At 35.4% G+C, this 22130-nt stretch overlaps 1 protein-coding gene across 1 annotated transcript; it reads right to left on the minus strand.

Moving 5' to 3' along the window:
- Positions 1-1694: 1694 nt before the first annotated feature.
- LOC113301251 (cysteine desulfurase, mitochondrial-like) lies at positions 1695-3552 on the minus strand. Its single transcript, XM_026550010.1, has one exon. The coding sequence runs from the start codon at positions 3401-3403 to the stop codon at positions 2039-2041; it is 1365 nt and encodes a 454-aa protein (XP_026405795.1). The 5' UTR covers positions 3404-3552; the 3' UTR covers positions 1695-2038.
- Between the last annotated feature and the right edge of the window lie 18578 nt (positions 3553-22130).

Consider the following 22130-nt stretch of genomic DNA (forward strand, 5'->3'; position numbering starts at 1 on the left):
TGGGTGAATGCAATGCATGAAGAGTTCAATCAATTTCAAATACAAGATATATGGTATATCGTACCTTGTCCCTCCAATATCAATATTGTTGGTACCAAATAGATATTCAAGAACAAGTCTGATGAATTTGGCACCATTGTCAGATACAATGTCAGACTTGTCGCTCAGGGATATTCACAGATTGAAGGTATCGATTTTGACGAAACCTTTGCTATTGTGGCGCGCCTTGAGTCCATTCGTTTGTTATTATTTCATGCTTGTTTTCTCAAGATTAAGCTATTTCAAATGAACGTAAAATCCGCATTCTTAAACGGATGTTTAAAGGAAGAGGTTTATGTTGCTCAACCTAAAGGATTTGAAAGCCCAGACTTCCCAGATCATGTCTTTAAGCTCAAAAAGGCATTATATGGATTAAAACAAGTACCCCGTGCCTGGTTCGAAAAACTAACTACTTATCTTCTTAAGAAAGATTTTTCGAGAGGTGGAGCTGATAAAACATTGTTTACCAAATGGAGTGGGAAAGATGTGGTCATTGTTCAAGTTTATGTAGATGATATCATCTATGGATGATCAACATAAACTCTCAACTCCACCAAACACCCTTTCCTAAACTTTTCCACCTACGGAGTGCCAAAACACTCCACTTCACTCATAGGAGTTTCTCTTAGCAATCATCAAATGGGTGTTTTCGGCCTAAACCGAATCGAGAAGTCTGGCGGAAGCTCTAGATATTCGCCTCATGATAACACAAACTGACCACGGGTTTTCTTCTCATTATAGCGATTTCTATCATATTCAGTAACACATCTGCTTAATGAGGGGACAAGCAAACTGGCCTGATTTGAGGCTTCACTTTTAAGGCAGCGCCATACTTGCCCTCGTGAAGCAACTTTGGTTTTACTTTTAATTATACAAGCATGCAAACCTCTCTCTTGATAGAGTAAGGTGTTTATACTATGTAAGTGTCTGATATGTGAGCGTGTGTTTGACACGTGAGTCTGCCTGTATAAGAAGTGTGAGTTGTAATAGAGAATGACAGCCTGTAAGAGAGGAAGTGAGAATGGGTCGAGTATATAACTCATCTCTGTATCTTCTGTAAACTATCCTTTCACAATGTAGATATCAGATTTCACCATCTCTACCACCAGTAGACATGCTGCTGAATATTTTGATCCTTAAGAAAGTGTGGATCTACGTGAACCTACAATTAGAGCACCTCCATGATGCAATCCTAATTTCTATTGGGAACTCAACGACTGTGCACAACCTCAATTTACAGAAAAATAGATGAATCTCTTGATTTGTTTTGGATATTGAATCTAGGTAAAAAACTTGAGGTCATTGAGTATTCCATGAATGATGACCTTACTTGAATATGATCTATTCAATAGGCTCGTATTTCTGTATCTTAACGTTCTATAGCATTCTACAGATGAAACTGAAAGCCGGTCAAACTAACATTAAGCAACTAAGCAAATTAACAAGCAAATAAACGCAAACTCATATCGTAGTGTTGCCAATATCAACCACCTTGGATTGTTCTACTCCCTAAGATGACCTGAAATCACAGATAGAATGTCTAACCAAATGAAGGCCTATGGTGCAAAAGGCTAGTAGTACTTATATATCTTGTCCAGAGACTAAATATTCAAGTTTTCAAACAGTAATCAAGGAATCATTAAAGAATCACATCTAAATAAAAACCAGAAGAGTAGGCACTAGTAATCATGTAATATATCCAGCTTCAGCAATTTACTGTCCAAACGCTAATTCAAAAGTTAAGCTATATGTACATATACATAAACAGAAGATTATATATCCAAAAGATACCAATTTAACTGCGAAAATTCATACCCAGCAAACAAAAAGTGAGTACAAGAGTTCATGAGAATGAGAATGCGAACTTCGTAAGAAAGAAACCTGCGTATTGATTTGTGAGTGCAGCCCCATGTTCATCTGAGCAATTATAGCTCTCCCTTTGCTGTGTATACAATAAGATTTATTGCCAAATCTCAAGAACAACACATTAAGCAAATTACTAATGCTGTGACCACTGGATACTTTTGATATCAATCCCTTCTTTAACCATCTCATAAAGAGGGCTCATCTCTCTCAATTTTTCCACCTGTCTAACAGTAAGTTCCACAGCACGATCAATCTCCTCGTCCGTAGTAAACCTACCAATCCCAAATCTAATCGAAGTATGAGCCATGTCTTCTTCCACACCCAAAGCCCTCAAAACATAAGATGGTTCCAAACTTGCACTTGTACAAGCACTACCACTAGACACTGCAACTTCCTTCAACCCCATTAGCAAACTCTCTCCTTCAACATAAGCAAAAGATAAATTCAAATTCCCAGCATACCTGTTTTCTGTACTCCCATTTACTACAACACCGTCAATCTTAGATCTAATTCCACTCAGCAGAAGTTCCTGCAAACCCGAAATCCTTTTCTCATCATATTCCATTTCCTTCATAGCCAATTCACAAGCAGCACCCATACCAACAACTAAAGGAGTCGGTACAGTCCCACTTCGAATCCCTCTCTCTTGGCCTCCACCATTCATTTGTGCCTCAACCCTAACTCTCGGCCTTCTCCTCATATACAGTGCACCGACTCCTTTTGGACCATAAACTTTATGCCCACTAAGTGACATTAAACTCACATTCCACTTCTCAACATCAATCGGAATCTTACCTAACGCTTGTGCTGCATCAGTATGAAACACTACATTAAATTCCTTACAAATTTTCCCAATTTCTTCCATAGGTTGAATAACACCAATCTCATTATTCACTGCCATTACAGAAACAAGCCCTGTATCTGGCCTAATAGCCGATTTAAGTCCTTGAAGATCAATAATCCCGTCATTACGTACTGGTAAATAAGTAATTTCAAAACCCTCTTGTTGTAAATGACGACAAGAATCAAGAACACATTTATGTTCAGTTTGGGTAGTAATTACATGTCTTTTCTTATCTTTGTAAAAATGTATTAAACCCTTAACTGAAATGTTATTAGATTCAGTAGCACCGGATGTAAAAATAATTTCTTTCGGAGAAGCTTTAATTAAAGATGCTACTTGTGATCTAGCATTTTCAACAGCTTGATCAGATTCCCAACCATAAAGATGAGTTCTTGAATGAGGATTACCATAACGTGAGATATAGAATGGAAGCATAGAATCTAAAACCCTAGGATCAACTGGTGATGTTGCTTGTATATCTAAATAAAGTGGTCTACCTGATATTTTTACCCCTTTCATTGAAATACCTTCTGAATCTTCGTATTCTTCTTTCATAGCTGCGATTGAGAAATTCCTGAGCTGTTGTTGTAAAGATCCGACTTTCTTTCGGCAACATGTTTGGCGGATTCTCGAAGCTATGAGCTTCGTTGCCATGGCTTTAATTTCTTTCGCTGTTTCTGGGTTTTGCTTGGGAATTCTCGCTCTATAAACTGCAGAAAGTGATGAATAACTGACTCAATAAGGAGTAAAGCTGTAAAAGATTATCTTGGTTTCGGCCTTTCAGGTTTATTGGTTGCGTGTGATGTGGCAGCGTTAAAGCCCGTGGAAATACGATTGCTTTAGGTGGCTTGGTTTGATATACACCACAATTTGCTTTAGGTCTTGGTTTGATACACCACAATTATTTAGAAGTCATGTTCACTCAGTGAAGCACCGACGGGCCAGTATCAGCGCCGTTTCCGTATCAGACGTGTGTCATCGACGGGACACGTTTAGAACACCGACACGACACACATGTAGAAATTTATACTCCATTTTACTAGTTGAGTAGTCTAGTATGTTAGGAAAATTAGTATAGTGATTATTTTTTCTCCTGGTGGGCTAACCTAACGACACAAAACTAAACTTTCTTAATGGATGTGCGTGATTAGTGTATTTGATATATTATAATACTATAATCTTCATGTATAAAAATTATTTAATTAATATATATATATATGTTGGCGTCCTGATGATTTTGAATTTTGTCGGTCCCTGTGTCCTCGTCGTGTCTGTTCGCCTAGTGCTTTTTAATATGCACTTTCTTTCTGTTTTTTTTTTCTTTTTTTCTTTTTTTCGTATCATCGATAGTATAAGAAGGGTTAACACTTAACAGTTTGCCTCTGCAGTAGGCAGAAACCGTATGAGAGGTTTGGATTAGAAGTAAAGTTTATCTTAGCCAAAATATTAGGAAGCCTAGACCACAAAAGATAATAGTGTGCTTTTAGTCAATAACCTTAAGAATTTGCAGAATGCCCTATTGTTTCTATTTTATGGGCTCGTGTTAGATCTGTTTGGCATCTCACCTAGTTTTTAACTCATGTCGATTTGCATTCGATCTGCTCTTTTAGTAAACTAGATTACCACGCACTGTGCGGGGCCGATCAAAGATTCATTCAAAATTCCTTCCGATTTAATTGTATCTAAAATATTCTTATTTACAACAAAAAAACAAATTAGGAACACATATATGCATTGTTAACTGTTTTTGTTTTACATCGCATTTTCCGTACACCATACTTTTTTTTTTGTTTTAATTAGGAGCAATTGAAGGTAAAATTGATCGAATTCATTCGACTGGGGGGAGTTGAGATATAACTGGGGACCCCAAATCGTCGATTATCAAACCAATTTTGGAAAAGAATGACAAGTTTCTATCCAATTTGGTTGAATTGAATTAAATTGAATGAAACTATGACAAATTAGATTAGGCCATGGTTTTTTCAAGTTTTTTAGGTCGAAATAATTGAAGGCCAACTCTAATTTTGGTCGATTTGATGGTGTTTATTAATAGTTGAGGACTATAACTCTTAAATTATCAAATCAATTTTAGAAAAAAAAAACGATCAATTCTTGTTCAATTAAATGAATCAAAAATCAAAAAAAAGAAATAAACACGTTGCATCCAATTGTATTTTTAGCCCCCGTTGTGATCACATAGAAGGATTCCTTTTGGTCGTCCAATTATACACCTTTTTGTTAATTAACTCTTAGATTCGAATTCTTAGGTCAAATAAACAAGAAAAATATTGATTCTTGTCTAATAACCAAAAATTCAAATTCTATGGTCGTAATATCTTTTTTTTGGGCATTCTACCCGAATTAAAATTATCAACCTACCTAAAATACTCATGTCTATATAAAAGTCCAAACAAAAGTCTTAACCCGTTAGATTTCATCTTCATCATTTAGAAAATAAATACGAACGAAGAATATAGATTAATCTTGAAAGTTTCATGATTTCATCCCATGTTTTATCGATTTGATGGATCTAGAGGAGGACTTTTATTTCTTAAGCTAAGTTGATTTTTTAGTAATGGTCTCTGTCATTACAAAATAGGAGAGAAAAGGAATTACCGCAACCACCATTTTCTCAATAAAAAACAAAGATGAGCATAGGTGAGAGAGGATACTTGTAACCTTAGATAATTAATGCTTCAATTATTACTGACCCATCTTCTTTAAATCATCAAGTCCAATTCTGGTGCCTTTTTGAAGGAACAAAACCTTCGAGTTCGGTAGAATGCCTTTTTTGTTTGAACATGTTTATGTGATTAATCCGACGTGTAATTAGTCTGTCGTAACTTCATACATCATTGTGTGCGCATATATGTTTGCGAAAATAGTCTCAAATCTAAATTCTTTTACTTATCAAAATTCAAGAGACAAAAAATCTCAATTTCTTACCGTCCCGGGATTTCTCCTTTTCTTCATCAATTTTTATGTTAATGGATGGTGTTTGATAGTGCGGGTGGATGTTTTTAATGGTAATGGTGGTGGATTTTTTGCTCGAGATCATTAACTAGTGATTTTGGTTGTGTATAATATATTGCATGTGATTACTAGGATAAATCTTGATTTATCCATGAAGTACACAAGATGCACTTGAGTGCATAATGTATATTCATACGGCTTTGTAATATCTCAATCCCATTACATTGAGAGCATACTAAGTAATTTTGAGAAAAGTTATGGAGGTGTTTCAAAAACACCTATTGATCCAACTATTCATCTAGCGAAAAATCGTGGTCAAAGCATATCACAAGTAGAGTATTCTCGTATAATTGTTAGCTTAATGTATGTGATAAATTGCACTCGTCCAGACATAGATTTTGCAGTAAATAAATTGTTAGAGCACTGCTCGGTCGAACTCGCAAGCGTTGCTATCTCAAACTTGTTTGTCAAGTTTATTTGTCAAAACTATAAGTCTTGATTTCTAGTCTACTTATAGTTATGTATCGGATTAGGATATAATATGTAGTTGATCTTTAGACTTCACGGTGTTCATCGATTGAAGACGAAGAACTACTAAGGGGAGCTTGTGGAACTTCATCAACAAAAGGTATGTGGATACTTGAACTCATCTATCACTCAGAAGTCCATTTGTATTCTATCTCCTATTGAGGAAAAGTCGTATAGCTATATAGACTTTACTTTATACACATTTGATATTTCAAGCTGAGTTTAACTCGCTTACATATTTCTCGATATATGTGTCGGTAAGCTTTTTCTTTAACCAAGTTCATCTTTTATTCTTGACGAAAGTCAAAATATGATCATGTGAAAATCGCCTGGTAACATCTTATATGATTTGTATGAGACAATCATTTGATGTAGACTCAGAATGTTTCGTATTGATCATTTGATCACTTGAAAATTGCTTTGAAGCTAATAGTTTGTGTGAGACAGTTATTCTCGTCTTCTAAGAATGTTTCAATGATTAAAATGGGAGTTTAGAACAATTAACCATTGATTGGATATAACTCAGTATGCGTACTTGTATGCTAACTGTTGCAAGTGTATTCCAAGTCCGGGAATTTAGTATGCATACCCATATGCTTACTGATTTAACAGTTGAAGTCCGGGAACTGTAGTATGCTAAGATTTTTAAAGCGTTGAGTGGAATGACTTTTACTGAAACTATCAATCTTGATGATTCCTTCAAGAAATCTGGTTGTGAAGATAAAGGAAAAGAAAAGGAAGATGTGACTCATCTTCTTGTATAAAACAGTTTGGATGCTAAGATTGACATTCTCAATCTTCGACAAGTCTTCCTCAGTATTATTGAAACACATCATAGACAAGCAGCATTATTAAGAACTATTATCCGTAAACAAAAGAAGCTGATTAAACTTGGAATCGGTAATAGGGAGTATGCTCAGAATCAAGGTTTTTAAATCGTAAATTGAAACGTGAAACGAATTTTTATTTTTAAGAATCGAATCGTGTATTGAAACGTGAATCGTAGATTCATAGTTACTTTTATATCACCTTAGGAAATAAAATATAAGAATGTTAATGCAAAAATAATATTGATTTATATACAACTAACAAAGAATGTTGAAATTCATTAGATAAAAATTTGTATAAGTTCAAAATAAGTTGATTTCTATCACAAAAGAACTCGTGGTGTGGTGGTCCGTCCACTAACCAGTGCATGGGAGGTGCTGACTTCGAATCTCACCCTCCAACTCTTTTATTTTGAATTAAATTGGGCATGACAACCGGCTGGTCAATGGTCAGCACGGTCAAGAATCGCATTTGGTGAAAGAATCTTTACGATTTTAAGAAGATTCGATTCATCCAGACGATTTGAATCGATTTGCACCAATATGAAGCGAGTCGTACGAGTTGACTTGTAAATCGGACGATTTTAAAAACCATGCTAGGAATATTAATCGTAAGGATAATTCCTTAGCCTGTGAATATGATCAAGGTATTGTGTGCAGAATCCGAGAAATCAATCGAGAGGATGACAACATAATGGGGGAGAGTTCTAACTTGAACTTTTGCTTAATGATATATCTTTGTGGGGAGAAGAGGATGCAGAATTTGAGGTAACGAATTTGTTAGTTAATCGTTTTCCTGTTAAGAAAAGGTTGAGTTTATTGCATATATTTTGCTTTTGCTTAACAAAATTCGGTACAATTGATGTTTATTCCATTATGTGTGTATGGATGTATGTGTGTGTGTGATTCAATTGTTTCCAGTTAAGAAAAATTGGTTTAATATCTTTCTTTATTGTTTGGTATCAATTGTTTTAAACTTAACGAAATTTCGGTGCAATTGCGGTGTCTATGTTTATTTCAATTGCTTTCGATTAAGAGAAATGATTGTGCAAGTCAATTTATTTGGTTTGTATGTATTGTTTATGGCTTAACAAAATACGGGATCATTTGTTTAGTCCAATTCAATTCCGGATAAGAGAAACTAAGTTAATTCTGATCTTAGTTAGACTTATCAAAAGTAAAGGATTCGGTTATTCAAGTCTAATCGAATTCCTTGACAAGAAATATTAGTTAACTAACATAGTATTTTTCTTGTCTAAAGTGTAAGGTCTAAGTTAATTATCTCAGACAAAAATAAAGTTAATTCTGATCTTTATTTTGGTCTTATCGAAATAAGCGATTGTATTTGTGCAATCGATTTAGCAAGGGAACTAAGTTTCTTAGTCAATTTGTTAAAATATAAAGGAAAATTTCTTTGGTAAATTGTTTCCTTGATAACATATTAAAACCAAATTACTTGTAGTTTCGTTTTTGATATTGGTTATCTAAAGTGGTATGTGAAACCTTCGTTCTTAACTCTTATAGGTTGTATAATTCTTTTAGATTGTAAAATCCTTTCGGTTTTGGTATTTTCTCGGACCTTTGTCATTTTGTGACAAAAGGGGGAGAAATATATGGAGTAAACAAGTGATCTATAATCACTAAGGAAAGGACAAATGTGCTTAAACGTTATATCTAACAAAAGAGTAAAGCATTGACTAAGGAGGAAAAACATATCATATGATGATTGTAGTTATTTGGACTACAAATGGGAAATAACAAAGATGTGCGGATTGAAAATCTACCTATCTTACCTTTAGGGGGAGTATTATCTTTGTTATTTAAATATCAACAACGACATTTATGGATTGAATATATGCAGGTTATTGTGCTGTTGAAACTTGGAATCAAGCGTATGTATAAGGAATTTTTGTAATTTGTTTATCCATATGATTGTAAGAGTTTTATCACTAAAATTGACAAAGGGGGAGATTTTTAGAGCATATCTCGGTTGAACCCACCAAGCGTTGATATGTCCAGTTTGATTGTCATATTTTAGTGAATCAAAACTCAATTAAAGATTCGCTTGATTATGTACTAGAGACAACTTCGTATAGGTTAGGCTAGAAAGATTAGGATTATGAGACATACAAGTATTACTCGAAGACTTCAAGAATGTGAAGAAGTAACAAGATACATCGACGACATCATCCTTCCTCTTGAGGTTAGTAATATTGTGACTTAAACTGCTTCATTCCTAACGTATCTTTCAAGTCGTGCTATATTGAAAACACAACTGTGAAGCTGTGAATGATTATACTCTAGTAGACATAGTGTTAAGGAATTAGAATACGAAGTATAACGCTTATCTTTTGAACTTCGTATATAAGACATCGACATAACCGTATGAATGCTATTGTGTATGTGTATGTGTATGGGTATGGGTGAAGATTTCATCCTAGGAAACAATGTTTACATTCATTTAAAGGAAGTACATTCATGAATTTGTTTTATGAATCGAAAGGGAAATCGCTAGGCTTATTGGTATTGTTATTCATTACATATCTTTGGATTACCAATATGTGTGAATTAGTAGAACCGATCATAACTTGTTATGTCTCTTGGTAAAACTAGTAACAATGCCTGACTTATGTATTGGAATGACTTTTATTAGTGCAACCGATCCTAAGTAATCACCTAAGATGGTATGATCAATATTTGTAATTGGTGTGACCCATCTGATAGACACATTTTTGTGTATACGTTGTCCTTAATTTCATGTATTGCTGGTACTCGATTTTTATACTAATATTGTGTTTTATGTATTTTTAGGAAATAAACATTTTGGAAAAATTGGCTCGAAAAAGTGTTAAAGGCAACCCGGAGGACATTTACTATTCGGAGCTGCGTTGAGAGATTATCTTGTCACGAGTTAGAATCAATATATTTCAAGAAATATGCATGTTGGAACACGTCAACACTAAAAAAACGTGTGATAAGCTAAAACAGGGAACAAATATATTTTCGTTTCACTTACTGTTGGTGTTACTGTGGGAAATATACGTGCAAAAAAGAAAAAAATAGGAAATTATTCCCGAGAATAATATTCCTTCACTGTGAAGATTTTGAGGAGTAATTGGAGATATTTTACAGCTCATTCATGCGTACAGAAAACAAAAATAGGAAATTATTCCCGAGAATAATATTCCTTCATTGTGAAGATTTTGAGGAGTAATTAGAGATATTTTACAGCTCATTCATGCGTGCAGAAAAGAAAAAATAGGAAATTATTTCCGAGAATAATATTCCTTCACTGTGAAGATTTTGAGGAGTAATTGGAGATATTTTTGGTTACTGCTGGGTTATAAATAGCTCCTGAGATGTAAGAGAAGGGGGATGAGTGATTAGGAAGTGATTAGGGGAAGAGTTTTAAACACCCGATTTTCATCATTTCCATTTTATCTTTGTAAACAATTTTTGAAGCAATGAACAAATATTTTGAGCGTGTTTACACAATGATGAGCTAAACCCAATCCTTGGGTCTATGGAGGAAGCCGTTGTTTCGGTAAAAGTGATATATTTCTATTAATTAATTACAACAACTCTATTATGATTTTTGCATTGAACTAAAAATTGTTTATATGATTTTGATTAGTTAGGTGTATTTTCTCTTGATAGAATATGCTTGCTTTAGGGTTTTGATATTCTATGCTTGGATTAACATCTATTCTTTTGGAAATCTACATGTTTAGGCAATACTATTAGAATCAATTTGAATGTTGAGTTGCATAATTATTGTTTTATTAAATCACTAATATCAACCAATGGTGGAATCCTAACTCTATTCTCTCCATAATTTTCACAACATCTTTTTAAATTAGTTCGCTATTTTTATTTATTAAAAAAAAAATCTAAAAATCCGCTTTCACAAGTCTTGAACGAATCATACTACTACAACAACTTTGAAAACACATCAAATTTTTGGCGCCGCCGACGCGGACTTGTCTTTAGGCTAGAGTTTTTAGATTTTTTTTTTTTTTAGGTTTTTATTTTATTTGTTCTTCTTTACATTTTTGGGTTTTTGTCTTTTTCTTACAGAATTCGGAATTTGGAGAAAATTTTGCCAAAGCTTTTGGTGAATACTTAAAGACTTCAAGTGAAAGGCAAAGCGAAAGGAGCGAAAGAAGAAGATTTTTTTTTTTATAAAAAAATAGAAGAAAAAAAGAGACATTTTTATTTTATTTAGACTTTCTTTTTCTTTTGCACTTTATATTTTTGGACTTTGGACTTTAAATTTTGGGACATTATTTTTTTTAAACCCTACGAAAGGGTAGTTTAAATATAAACTGTTTGCAGAGAAGGACGGTGATTACGATATCTCCTCGGCCCCTCGGGTTCGTACATGACATAGGAGTCGTGGACCGAGTCGACTACAAAGGTTCATCCCCCGTCTGGTACGGGAGGTAAGTTTGTCGAAACACTCGCGAATCCCCTGTCAGCGAGTTACTGTCTTCCTTCGTATGCATATATGTTGAGGACTTGAAAACGGCTGCTTTAATTTCCTAGTAAAGGGCAAGGACTGGCCCTACAAGATAAGGGTTCGGATTTCATCACCGTTCTCTTCTTTCCCGCCTTAGGAAAACGACACCAAACGCGAACCTAAGCCTAAAATTTTGACTAGAACGAGACCGATAGGGTAACGAGCTTAACAGGAAAGTCATTCTAAAAATATTGGTTACTCTTTTAAGCATACTTCGAAGTTCTTGAAGGTTTCTGTAAGTTGAATGCGTGACTGCGCCTCCTTGTAATACCGGTGAGGCCTTGGGTATCAAAGCTCCACCGAGCTTCCCTCGCCTCTATTCAACTTACTTTAACTCGGATTGATTCCAGAGGGGTTTGCTTAAATTGTAACGAATTCCCGTTCGAAGGATTAGAAGTTGGTCTAGAAACAATCTAAGTGGAGCCATCATGCTTTTTGTTTGCTAGAAATCAGTAGGTTTGCTGTGGTGGAGTCAGCCTTGTTTGTGTTTGCATAGAACATCCCTTCCTTTTTAGGGATTTTCTTTTTGATTTTGTTTTTCTAGTGTATGCCTGAAATTTTTAAACGGGCTTGGAAAAGAAACACTCTAGGTCGTTTTATTAGTGAAAAACCTAGTAGTTCTTCTTGTGAAGACGGGGAGCTCGAAGACTCTTCTTTTGAGAGCCCCGTTTTTGGAAACTTCAGTTTTGAGAATCTGTCTCTTTGTGAGGAAAGTCCCCCTAGTACTCCTAGTCCTTTGGTAGTGCCAGAAATGGCAACTTTGAAAGCTTTGATAAACCCAACTAGGACCTCTCGTCCGTCTTGTATCAAGTTAGCTGAAACCGAGGCAAATTATGAACTGAAACCTGGGACTTTACAGATGCTCCCAATGTTTTTAGGGAAGGAGAATGAGAACCCTTATTTTCATGTTAGGGAATTTGAGGAAGTTTGTAGTACTCTGAAAATTAAAAACCTAAGTGATGATGCGTTGAAACTTAGGTTATTCTCCTTTCCTTAAAAGATAAAGCCAAATCTTGGTTGTATAGTTTGGACTCTGAGTCAATTGAAACCTATGACCAACTTACTTCTGCCTTTATACATAATTTTTTCCCAAGGCATAAAACATCGTCTATTAGGACACAAATATGTACTTTTGCCCAATAAGAGGGAGAATCTTTATATAGGTACTTAGAAAGGTTCAATGACTTGATATCTCAATGTCCTCATCATGGTTTGGAGAAGGTTAGGTTAGTTCAGATCCTCTACGAGGGTTTAGATTATTCAACAACAACCATGGTTGAGTCCTTATGCACAGGTGGGTTTGAGAATAAAACTGTTGATGAAGCGATGACATTTTTGAATGAAATCGCCGATAAGACCCAACAATGGGAAAATAGTAGGGAACCCCAAAAAACAATTCTTCTAAGTAGAGGAAATGTTAATAGGGTAGAAGGATCTTATGAGTCAGATGCCAAAATAGCACTATAGCCAAAAGGTTAGAAGCCTTAGAATTAGGTCATTCTAGTGGTAGTAGTGGAAGAAATGAGCCTTTTTGGGAAGGCCATGCTGTTGAAGAGCAAGCCAATGCTCTTTATAACAACACTAGGTTTGATAACCAACAGAAGTTTGACCCATATTCAGAAACCTATAACCCTGGCTGGAGAAACCATCCAAACCTTTCTTGGTCCAAGGGCCAGAATCAAGGTCAGTCTAGTAATGCTCAGGTTCCCCCAGGTTTTGGCTATACTAAGAATCCTTCAGCTCCGGCACAGTTTCAGAACCCTTCGGATAAGAAGATTATGAGTTTAGAAGAGTCTCTTGCTTTGTTAACTCGTAACACTGTGCAGTTTCAGCAATCTGTTGCTCAAGGTTTAGAAGAAAATAAGAGAATAGGTCAGGCTAACTCTCAGGCTATTTCCGAGTTGAAAACCCAGGTTAGTCAGATAAATGAGACATTGAGAAAAAAGGAAAGTTTCCTAGTCAACCACAACCCAACCCTAGGGGAGTCCATCAAATATCTTTAGCTGGTGAGAAATCATCAAACCATGTGAACTCGATAACAACCCTTAGGAGTGGTAAAACGGTAGACAATAAGGTAGCCATGCCTAGTGGACATACTGTAGTTCCACCTTCTACTTCCCAAGAGGAGCCCGTAGACGAGGAAACTGAAACAGTCTCTAAGGATTCCCAAGAAATTCCTGATAGGTCTACCTTTGTGCCTAGAGCCCCATATCCACATTTGTTAGCCCCAACAAAGAAGGAGTCGACTTTCAACGAGATAATGGAAACATTTTAAGCAGGTGAACATCAACATTCCGCTATTAGAAGCAATTAGGCAGATGCCTGCTTATGCCAAGTTCCTTAAAGATCTTTGTACACGAAAGCGTAAGCTTAATGTCCATAAGAAAGCTTTTTTAGCTGGTCAGGTAAGTTCCATTCTTCTGAACCAAACACCCCCTAAGTATAAGGATCCTGGATGCCCCACCATATTGTGCGATTGGTAATCACATGGTCGATAAAGCTTTACTTGACTTAGGAGCTAGTGTTAACTTACTCCCGTATCATGTATACACCCAGCTAGGTCTTGGTAAGTTGAAACCGACTAAAATGACACTACAATTAGCTGATAGGTCTGTCAAAGTCCCTCGTGGTGTCATAGAGGATGTTCTGATTGAGGTTGATAAGTTTATTTATCCTGTGGATTCGTTGTTCTAGACACCCAGCCTGTTCAGGACCCAAGTCGTCAAATCCCAGTGATTTTAGGTCGCCCATTTTTAGCCACAGCTAACGCTGTCATCAACTGTAGGACTGGGCTTATGAACATATCCTTTGGTAATATGACCACTGAACTAAATGTCTTTAATGTTACTAGACAACCTTCTGAGAACGATGATTTAGAAGAAGTGAATATGATTAGCACTTTAGTTCAGGATTTGGTTCAGGATAATTGGCTTGACACTTTACTGGTAGATTCTTTAGATGATTTTGAGGAAACCATTCTCTTAGATCAGATATGTGATCAATCTTTAGAAGAAGCTCTTGAGTATTTTAAAGATTCTATGGACCCAGAAATTCAGGCAATAGTTTTAGGTTTTTTGAGAATAATGATGACCCTAAGTTTGGGGGTAGAGAACTAGAAGAATCTCTTGAGTATTTTAAGGACTCTGAAGATCCGGAAATTCAAGAAATAGTTAGAGGTTTGTCTGTGAACCCTAAGTTCGGGGGTAGTGATGGTTCTTGTGATTGTATCGTATCCCTAATTAGAGTCCCTAACTTGGGACTCGAGCCTTGTACATCTGAGATATTACTTGAGTCTTTTCAGACTCCGCAACCCGATCCTCCTGATACTGTCCAGGAGGTAACCCAGGTATTAGAGACCCGTTTTTCGGATGAATCTATTTATCGAGACACACATATGAAGTTCAATTACGCGCCGCAGATAAACCCAGTTGTCTTGACAGAAACCTTAGATGAGGACGTGCTCCTTCTTTTCATTTTTCTGAATCAGTGCAGTTGTCTCATACTGGTGTCAGCTCTATTTGGTCTTATGGACCCACAATTGTTTCGACTATTGATATATGACTTTGGAAGGTGACAATCCTTTTTGAGGTATTTGATGTCTAGCTAAAGACTTTAAATTTAGCATTTCCTGGGAGGTACTCATGCTTACGGTAATATCCTTCCTTATTTCTTTTTCCATCCATCAAGTGGTAACAGTTTCTTATTGTTCATGCTTTTAATTTCATCTTTAGAACATTGAGGACAATGTTAGATTTAAGTTTGGGGGTGGGGAAGAAACTTTTTTAGCTCTTAGCAAAAATAAACTCCAGAGCCTAGAAATTTATGCTTATTAAGGTTGGCACTAACCAATCTAAGTGGATGGGAACATCTTGGTTGTAGGAGTTGAGGAACCAATCTGATTAGATGGAAACATCTAAAGAGTCTATTCATAAAAGCACAGAGCTCAGGTGTTAGAATTAAAAAAAAACATGGTAGTTTCGCCATATCTCGTTGAATCCTAATCCTTCTGTTTTTTTTTAAGTGATTTGGTGGGGCACACGATTCAAGTTGTTACCTTTGCTAGGGTGGAATAGAGTGATTGAGATACCAAAAAAAAAAAAAAAAAAAAAAGAGACCAGACCATTAGACCAACCGGAATAAATTCAATAAAGTCAACCACAGGTGCCCTTGTATATGCCAGTTGTGTTGACCTAGAGTTAGGTTTATCGACCACTGGTCCCCTTGTATATGCCAGATGTGTTGATATTAGTCAGACTGGTATCTCAGTCCATTAGGATAGGTTCACCTTGGCAGAGGCCTTCAGACAGATATGAGAAACACCGTTCACTTTTAACCATCTCTTTATCCATCTTCTTAATCTTTCCATGTGATTGGTTGACTCTGGTTATGATGTACATAAACTATCTGAGTAGAACTCTGTCACTTATATATGAATTTTAGTATGCTGAGTGCAAACTTGTGTACAATAATTGGAATTTCGCATCAGGGTACTTCCTCCTATAGTCAATGATTGTATGCCAACCAAGGATATTCTTTAGTGCCTTCCAAGGTTCTGCGTAGATAGCTAGGGTCTGGAGTAATGGTTTTGTGGGTACACCTCTGGTAAACCCTCCGGAGACAACACTCCGCCGCTAGGGCCACCTAGCGGTTTAACGGCTTGCTGCACGTGCTAAGTGTAGTCATTTTATTTTATAGATTAGTTTTGCTCGAGGACTAGCAAATAATAAGTTTGGGGGTATTTGATAGACACATTTTTGTGTATACGTTGTCCTTAATTTCATGTATTGCTGGTACTCGATTTTTACACTAATATTTTGTTTTTATGTATTTTTAGGAAATAAATATTTTCGGAAAAATTGGCTCGAAAACGTGTTAAAGGCAACCCGGAGGACATTTACTATTCGGAGCTGCGTTGAGAGATTATCCTGTCACGACTTAGAATCAATATATTTCGAGAAATATGCATGTTGGAACACGTCAACACTAAGCAGACGCGTGATAAGCTAAAACAGGGAACAAATATATTTTCGTTTCACTTACTGTTGGTGTTACTGTGGGAAATATACGTGCAGAAAAGAAAAAAATAGGAAATTATTCCCGAGAATAATATTCCTTCACTGTGAAGATTTTGAGGAGTAATTGGAGATATTTTACAGCTCATTCATGCGTGCAGAAAAGAAAAATAGGAAATTATTCCCGAGAATAATATTCCTTCACTGTGAAGATTTTGAGGAGTAATTAGAGATATTTTACAGCTCATTCATGCGTGCAGAAAAGAAAAAATAGGAAATTATTCCCGAGAATAATATTCCTTCACTGTGAAGATTTTGAGGAGTAATTGGAGATATTTGTGGTTACTGCTGGGTTATAAATAGCTCCTGAGATGTAAGAGAAGGGGTATGAGTGATTAGGAAGTGATTAGGGGAAAAGTTTTAAACACCCGATTTTCATCATTTTCTCTCCATTTTATCTTTGTAAACAATTTTTGAAGCAATGAACAAATATTTTGAGCGTGTTTACACAATGATGAGCTAAACCCAATCCTTGGGGCTATGGAGGAATCCGTTGTTTCGGTAAAAGTGATATATTTCTATTAATTAATTACAACAACTCTAGTGTGATTTTTGCATTGAACTAAAAATTGTTTATATGATTTTGATTAGTTAGGTGTATTTTCTCTTGATGAATATGCTTGCTTCAGGGTTTTGATATTCTATGCTTGGATTAACATCTATTCTTTTGGAAATCTACATGTCTAGGCAATACTATTAGAATCAATTTGAATGTTGAGTTGCATAATTATTGTTTTATTAAATCACTAATATCAACCAATGGTGGAATCCTAGATATATTCTCTCCATAATTTTCACAACATCTTTTTAAATTAGTTCGTTATTTTAATTTATTAAAAAGAATAATCTAAAAATCCGCTTTCACAAGTCTTGAACGAATCATACTACTACAACAACTTTGAAAACACATCACCATACTAGTAATTGGTGTAACCGATCCTAGTAATTGGTGTGACCGATCACAAAAGAGTATGTAATCAATCCTTGTAATTAGTGTAATCGGTCCTGGTAATTGGTGTAACCGATCCTGGTAACTGGTGTGACCGATCACAAGTAATACCATGAGAATATGGTAACCGGTCCTGGTAATTGACGTAACCGATCCTGGTAACTGATGTAACTGGTCCCAGTAATCATATTAAGGTAGAACCGATCCTTGTGTTTGGTAGAACTATAAACCCGTGATTAGCGTATTGATATTTGATCAATCACGTAGTTCTTGGAAGTCAGATGAACCAGTTCTAAACTGATTTGGAAGTGTGGTATAATCGGTTCCAAGATTGTAAATATGAAAAAGGATTTACAAAGAAATAAGATGTCGACATGCTTTGAACATGTTCAGTAACTCTTATCTTGTATTATTCAAAGATATTCCTTAATAACTCAAGGAGATCATGCACCGAAATAAGTTGAGAATCTTTTAATTAAGATTGTTAATTTTATATGCTTTTAATTACCAACAATTAAAATTCATATCCCTGGAAAATAAAAATTGGTAATGTGCATTTACTAATTGGAGATTTTCTAGTAGGATTTCGTTTAATTTTGGACAGAGCATTTCTGGGAATTATGAAAACCGATTTGGGAATTTATTGCATATCTTAAGAATATTCGGTTTTGGAAATTCCTCGGTGTTCAAACTTCCTTGGTCTATAAATACCCAAGTTTGTATTTCGAGCAAACTATCCTAAGAGCCAGCAACACTACCTTGTTGTGTTGTTAGTGGTGGAGCCGTCTATTTGGAGAGGAAAGTACCCTAATTAGGCAAAATCTCTTACAACCGCTCGTTTAAAGACTTCTGTGGGATCAAGAATCTCTACGAGTACCGTTGGTGGGAAACTAGATAGTTACATTTTTATTAGTTTTCGATATGATTTGATTGACTAACGGTTGTTGAACTTTGATTGCACCTAGTTTGTTTATTCTTGAGAATATTCTCTTTCGATATAAGATTCACTCAAACTAGATCGAAGTGTCGACGATATTTAAAACTTTTTGTAGATCTAAAGACGTCTTGTGATAATCCATTGTTAACAGACTCCGTTCTGTGCGTGATTTATCACAAGAGATTCAAGTTGTGGTGTGCAGGTGTTTATTGAAGATTTAAGAAGATTTGAAGACAAAGAAGATTTCTTATTGGTTTTATAATCTTTGGTGTGCACAAAACTTGATCGGCTGGGATCCAATTATAATCGGTTTATCCTTGATAGATTTGATTGATTAGTTGCGTAGATCGGCATCATTATATAGTATCTTGGTATATCCTATATTTGATTGCAAAATCTAAACTCTGCTACTTTGGTATTTGTTGGATAGATAGATCTAAACCCGACAAAGGAGTTTATTGGATTAAACAGACGAGCCTTTGTCTAAATCATATCACTGAGATTGAATAGAGTTATTACCGAACAGATTTGTTGTTCCTTTACTGTTTGAAATACGAACCAAAGGAATTGTTCCAGTGTGTGCACTTATTGAATGTCAGAAGCGCAGGGATTCTGAATAAACTAGGTGAACTATAGGTTTAGTTGCTTGGTCTCAACTATACGAAGTTGGTGTGATTTTGTATAGCGGCTTAATTCTGAGAGTATTCAATTCTGAACTAGGTCCCGGGGTTTTTCTACATTTGCGGTTTCCTCGTTAAAAAAATCTTGCTGTGTCATTTACTTTTGTTTTCCGCAATTATAATTGTTGTTATTATAGTTTAAAGTAAATTACACAAACGTTAACTCCGTATTACTTGATAGTGATCTTATAGAGTTTGGTTAAGTCCGAACCTATTATCAAGTAATCACACTTTGATTGTTGTATTGTCTCGATCTCGTATCCATAGATGATCACACAAAGTGTGAATACCGATTCGTTGTATTGTCTCGACTCAGTCCATAGACAATGACTTTCGGTAAGATGACTTATAGACGGAAAAGTTTAAGATTGTGGTATATTTGGGTACCCTCGTCTTTTCAAAAAGTTCATAGGAAAGATGTATTTGGATGTGAAAGGTTCTAAAAGAGATCTCTTTCATGATAATCCAAAAGTGAAACAGAATAAGCCAAAAAACTATAGATAGTGAAAAATCTATAGTTGCGGAAAAGTATGTTTCGGTCACTTGTGGTGAGAAAGACATTGTTCACCTCAACACAACTTGATTGTGTTGAAAGTGAATCCTAACCAAAGAATGCCCTGATATGTATACGGCGAGGGAAGCACGAGAATTGGGGCGCAGATATTGTGTTAGGTATGATTTTGAATCTTTGGTAAGGCTGTAGGGTTCGATTGGATTCTTATAAAAAGGTATGTATTTAAACTTGAAAAAGATTTATGATTTTATTATTTTCTTTAAGTACTTATAACGATCCATGTACCTTGTGTATCATTCATGTCTACCTAACTTGATTTGTGTTTAAGGTTCTTAAATGTTTAGGTTCGAAAATAATAGTTCGGGATATTTAGCCTTCATGGTATGTATACCATCTTTTAAAATCAAAATCCAGGGACTTCAGTTCGCATACCATTTTGCAAACTTCTCCAAGTCACGAAATCCCGTCTGCAAACTTTAAATGTCTTCGGTATTCGATAAAAAACTTGTTTTGGGCATAACTTCTTCGTCCGAACTCGGAATGACCTCATTCTTTTTGCATTCTCTTCCTCTTTGAATTCTCTTGTTTTTTAAGGGAGGTATTTGTCCCGTCTCTTGTTTTTTTAAGTATTTTGCTCCGTTTCATCGCACTTGTTCCATTTCTCTTGGACTTGAGCACTTGGAGTACTTCTCTTGTAATCTCATTTGTAGTTTTTACAAGAATATTTTTGGTGAATCACAAAGAAGAAATTTCAAGAATGGGCAGTAGTACGCATTGCTATGGGATTCTTGAATGTTCACAATCATCTTATGTGAACTATGGTGCATGGTCGTTAATGACTTTGTATGTTCTCCTTTGTTAATAAAATATTTTTATACGCCTTTGGTAGCTATTCTTGGTGTCAATCCGTGCGAAAAAGATTGATTCTACCTTCTAAGGACAAATCATCTTGTATGTTCATTACAAGTTTGTCTTGATGTCTAGTAAACTTCTTATGAGAATTTATTCTTGTGTTTTTAAGAAGGATAACCAGGGTTTGGAATAGAAATTATTGTGATTACACATAGCTATTGCCAACGATTTTCATCTTGCAATGTTTTAGATTTATTCTAAGTTATTTGGAAGATGATTTTGCAGTATTAATCTTTATGGTTTTATATATTGCAAAAAATGTTATGGGATATGTGTGTTTACGTCCGTGAACTGTGATTGTCCAATATATGTCAAAAGTTAAGTCTATTATGTCATTATGTAAATATTGATAAAATATAGAATGAACTTTTGAATATTCCGCAGTATTGATGTATCCCTGATCCACTTCCATGTGAAAGGACTGTATGGCTCCGTAAGTTTTCTTATGTTGAGCATTTCCGATTAAATTAATAATTAAGGTTCCTTTATGGTTAATTTAATTGAGTTTTATGGATACAAATTCATGTCTCGTGTGATTTGTTAATGTCCAAAGAAATCCTTGTTTTCTTGTGAAAGTAAGGTCGCTCTTGTTGTTCTTTCGGGAATGACATTTTATGGGGGAGAGTTCTTAATTGAACTTGTGCTTAATTGCCATATCTTTGTGGGGAATGCGGCTGTGGAATATTGTAAGAGTTATCTTGTATCTTTATAAATTCCTTGATGAATACACTAAGTTTCGACTATGTGAAATCATCGAAACAAAGTTGATATGTTCTCTTTTAGTCATGAAGTACCTATGAGAATTTCATTATGCTCCCACTAGTTTTCGTACCTTTGCCAATTTATATTGACAAAAAGGGGGAGAATTATTTGTAGTTCACACTGCATATACATATGGTTTACGGATCATTATGTAAGGGGGAGTGGTTTTCATTGTGAGATGAAGTATTGACTAAGGGCGAGTGATACATATCACCATAGTATTATTTTCAAAGTTGTGATACAATTGAACTTTGATGTTGTGTAATAATATTATGACACTATATAACAATAACTGAGAACATATTTTTTCTTATTGTTATGGATACGGATCTTCAATAACTATGATGCTGAGTTGAACACCTTCATAATCACTGGAGTACTTCGAAGTTACAAAGATTTAGAGTAATATTGAAGAACCAAGGAAATCAAGCATTTGGATGAGAAGCTACAAAGTCTATTTATTTTGCAATCCATATGTATTGATAGTTTTGTCACTAAAACTGACAAAAGGGGAGATTATTAGAGCACTGCTCGGTCGAACTCGCAAATGTTACTATCTCAAGATTGTTTGTCAAGTTTGGTTGTGAAAACTATAAGTCTTGATATCTAGTCTACTTATAGCCATGTCTCGGATTAGGATAAAATGTGCAGTTGAGATTTAGAATTCACGGCGTTCATCGATTGAAGACGAAGAACTACTAAGGGGAG

The sequence above is a fragment of the Papaver somniferum genome, chromosome 8 (assembly GCF_003573695.1).
Source record: "Papaver somniferum cultivar HN1 chromosome 8, ASM357369v1, whole genome shotgun sequence".
Lineage (NCBI taxonomy): Eukaryota > Viridiplantae > Streptophyta > Magnoliopsida > Ranunculales > Papaveraceae > Papaver > Papaver somniferum.

Bases quoted from the DNA above. Each gene is read 5' to 3' on its own strand.
- LOC113301251 (XM_026550010.1), bottom strand. From the start codon at position 3,403: ATGGCAACGAAGCTCATAGCTTCGAGAATCCGCCAAACATGTTGCCGA.